Source organism: Penaeus japonicus, unplaced genomic scaffold (genome assembly GCF_977035675.1).
Source record: "Penaeus japonicus unplaced genomic scaffold, GWHDUDI00000001_assembly GWHDUDI00000024, whole genome shotgun sequence".
NCBI lineage: Eukaryota > Metazoa > Arthropoda > Malacostraca > Decapoda > Penaeidae > Penaeus > Penaeus japonicus.
The window spans coordinates 26,339,476-26,341,975 of record NW_028234426.1 but is presented as its reverse complement, the minus strand read 5'-3'; the positions used below and the strand labels follow the sequence as shown (position 1 = coordinate 26,341,975).

At 36.1% G+C, this 2,500-nt stretch overlaps 1 protein-coding gene across 8 annotated transcripts in view; it reads left to right on the top strand.

The window, feature by feature from the left end:
* Positions 1 to 2,500, top strand: part of LOC122248735 (BTB/POZ domain-containing protein 6-B) — a 10,363-nt gene that overhangs the window by 827 nt on the left and 7,036 nt on the right. For 2 of the 8 annotated variants that reach the window (XM_086550915.1, XM_086550916.1), the window contains exons 2-4: positions 94 to 162; positions 1,566 to 1,689; positions 1,955 to 2,278. In XM_086550915.1, coding sequence (XP_086407041.1) covers positions 1,590 to 1,689; positions 1,955 to 2,278 — 424 coding nt within the window. In that variant the 5' untranslated portion in view covers positions 94 to 162; positions 1,566 to 1,589. Of the gene's footprint in view, positions 1 to 93; positions 163 to 1,565; positions 1,690 to 1,954; positions 2,288 to 2,500 lie in introns of all 8 variants that reach the window. The other 6 variants (XM_043008926.2, XM_043008927.2, XM_086550914.1 and 3 more) reach the window with 3 other exon arrangements.

Sequence of the window (2,500 nt, the reverse complement as noted above, 5' to 3'; positions counted from 1 at the left end):
CCTTTGCAGGAGCGCTGAGGGCACAGAGGCTATGACAATATTTTGACGTACTTTGCACTAGGTTTGTTTATTTTATAACACTTTTAATTTTAGTTTGATGGCCTTTTCCTGAGAACTGAAGGCTTAGAGGCTACGGAAATATCGTGATGCATCTAGCACTAGGTTTGTTTATTTATTAACACTTTCGATTTTAGTTTGCAAGGAATATATGATAGAAGGAAGACGTTACCAAATTATTGATTACACGTACTACATGTATGTCCAAACATTAAGTTTTTGATTATTGCTATTCATGGTGATGTGGATGTTAGGAAGTTGCTAGTACCAAAAGAGATATTGTGAAAGCATTTTTAAATCAGAAAGTAAAGTTTGTATGAAATATAAAAGTTACCTGCCTGTTTACATGAAATGTTTTTATCATGCATGTCATTATGATAATTGGTAATTTTTCATAGAAGACTTAGAAAACAATAAGTTATTTTTGCATGAAGTATTTGTCTTTTTACCATGCATTTTTAAAGAGGGTGCCACATGAATTATTTTGATAATGGTAGCATACTACATAATGCTCGGTGCTACTGTACATTATTTAGCTTTGTAATGAACACCAGTAGAAGTAACTTTACATTGATGTGTTCTGGGAAGGGCAGTTTGGCAACAGCAGAGGAAAGGTTTTCAGTTGTTGCCAACACTAATCTTATACTTTTCTTTCAATATGAAAAAAAAAAGAGAAAAAAAAGGAATATAAAGAATGATGGCTTTTGATATAAATGTACTTGGGTTAGATATAAACCCTATTATGTGTGTCTGTCTGTTTGGCATAAAGAGAAAACTATAGTCAGTGGTACTATGTGAAGAAGATTGACAGTACTATATTATAAGTTACTGTTTCTTTGTTGTAACGAAAGTGTCCTATTATTCTCTTTTGGTAACAAGGTGATTCTTTTGTGAAAAATTGTTCATGTGAGACCCTCTTGATACAGATTATCTGTACTTTAGATTTAGACCTATATTTCATATGTAAAGTGATAGTATTTGTAGCATTAATATTTGTTATGCTATTACAGGTATACAAAGATCGAACTGAAGTAGCTAGATCACTAGGTCGCCTCACATAATTAAGCTGTTTATATTTCAAGATTTTTTTTCCATTCTGAGGACTAATTTGTTGGAGAAGCATTTCAAGAATAACAAAGATATAGATTTATAAAACTGAAAAGAAAATTGAAACCTGAAGCAATTTGATATGTGCTAAGATGTTAATATGATTTTTTTGGGATATCATCTAGTTTTAAAGTAACAGATTGCTTTGGGAATATATTTGATCTTTGTTTTACATGCTAGAAGGATATGTGCATTTAGATATTTTATTGTAAGATCTTATCTAGGATGACGGTTGTTTATTCAGGGTTTCTGCTTGAAGAAAATTTGTGGTATTGCAGAGTCTAGAGGGGAGATGTAACAATCCTGTTATTAAGATGAATGATTCTAGTAGCTGAATTTTGAAGTGTGTATTTACACTATGTTCCAGAGATAGATACCAATAACTTCCCTTCTCATACTAGGATGTTGACATTAATGGTGTAATTATGGACAACGGGAGCCAGACTTCACCTTCAAGTAAACAAGTGTGCAAGAGAACACAGTATGAGGACCCCTTCGCTCTACATTCACTGCTCTCCACTTCAGGTAGGTGCATGTTCATAGCTGTACAATCTGCTTGATAGTTTCAGCAATGATTGATGGAAATTAAAGAGCAAAATTGGTGATGATGAGATTAAGGAGAGGAGTGTCAGGCATGCTTTAACAGGGTTATATAATGAGTTTGACAGGAACAGTTTTCTATAATTATTTTTTTCTCATATCAAAGTTTCTTTTATTTACTTGTAAGACAACACCAGGAAAGCTTTTACATGTACAGTTTATCCTGATACAAATTCAATACATATTGCAGGGAGCCTCTTGGATAATGAGAGCGCACTCTTTTTGGGCCCGTTGATGCCTCCCTTACGAAGCATTGAGGACCAGTGTGAAGGCAGTAACCCACAAGGGGGCAGCGGTCGAGGGATCCTGCAGCCCTCCAGCGTTCCCACCTCGCCCCAGCGGAGACACAGCGGTGTCACCTCCCCACCTCCTCTCTCCCCCACACCCCTCGGTGCGTCGGCGGTTTCCACCTCTTCAGACCCTAACTTCCATGCTACCAGCCTGCGGGAAAGAAATGCTGCCATGCTTAACAATGAACTCATGGCCGATGTACATTTCGTTGTTGGTCAGCCAGGTATGGGAAGTGAGTCATTGTGGTTGTGTTGCCTGTAGGGTGCTAGTGGTACTTAAAGTTCTCGTGTTTCCTCGAGACTTATCTGTTATTATCTTTTTAGAATGAAGTAGTAAATTCATTTCTGTTACTAAATTTAGCTACAGTTGCCTGGATAGCAGGTTGATGTTAAATACATTGTATGAGATAAGATAGATTGATCTGTAATAATGTTTTTATGTATAT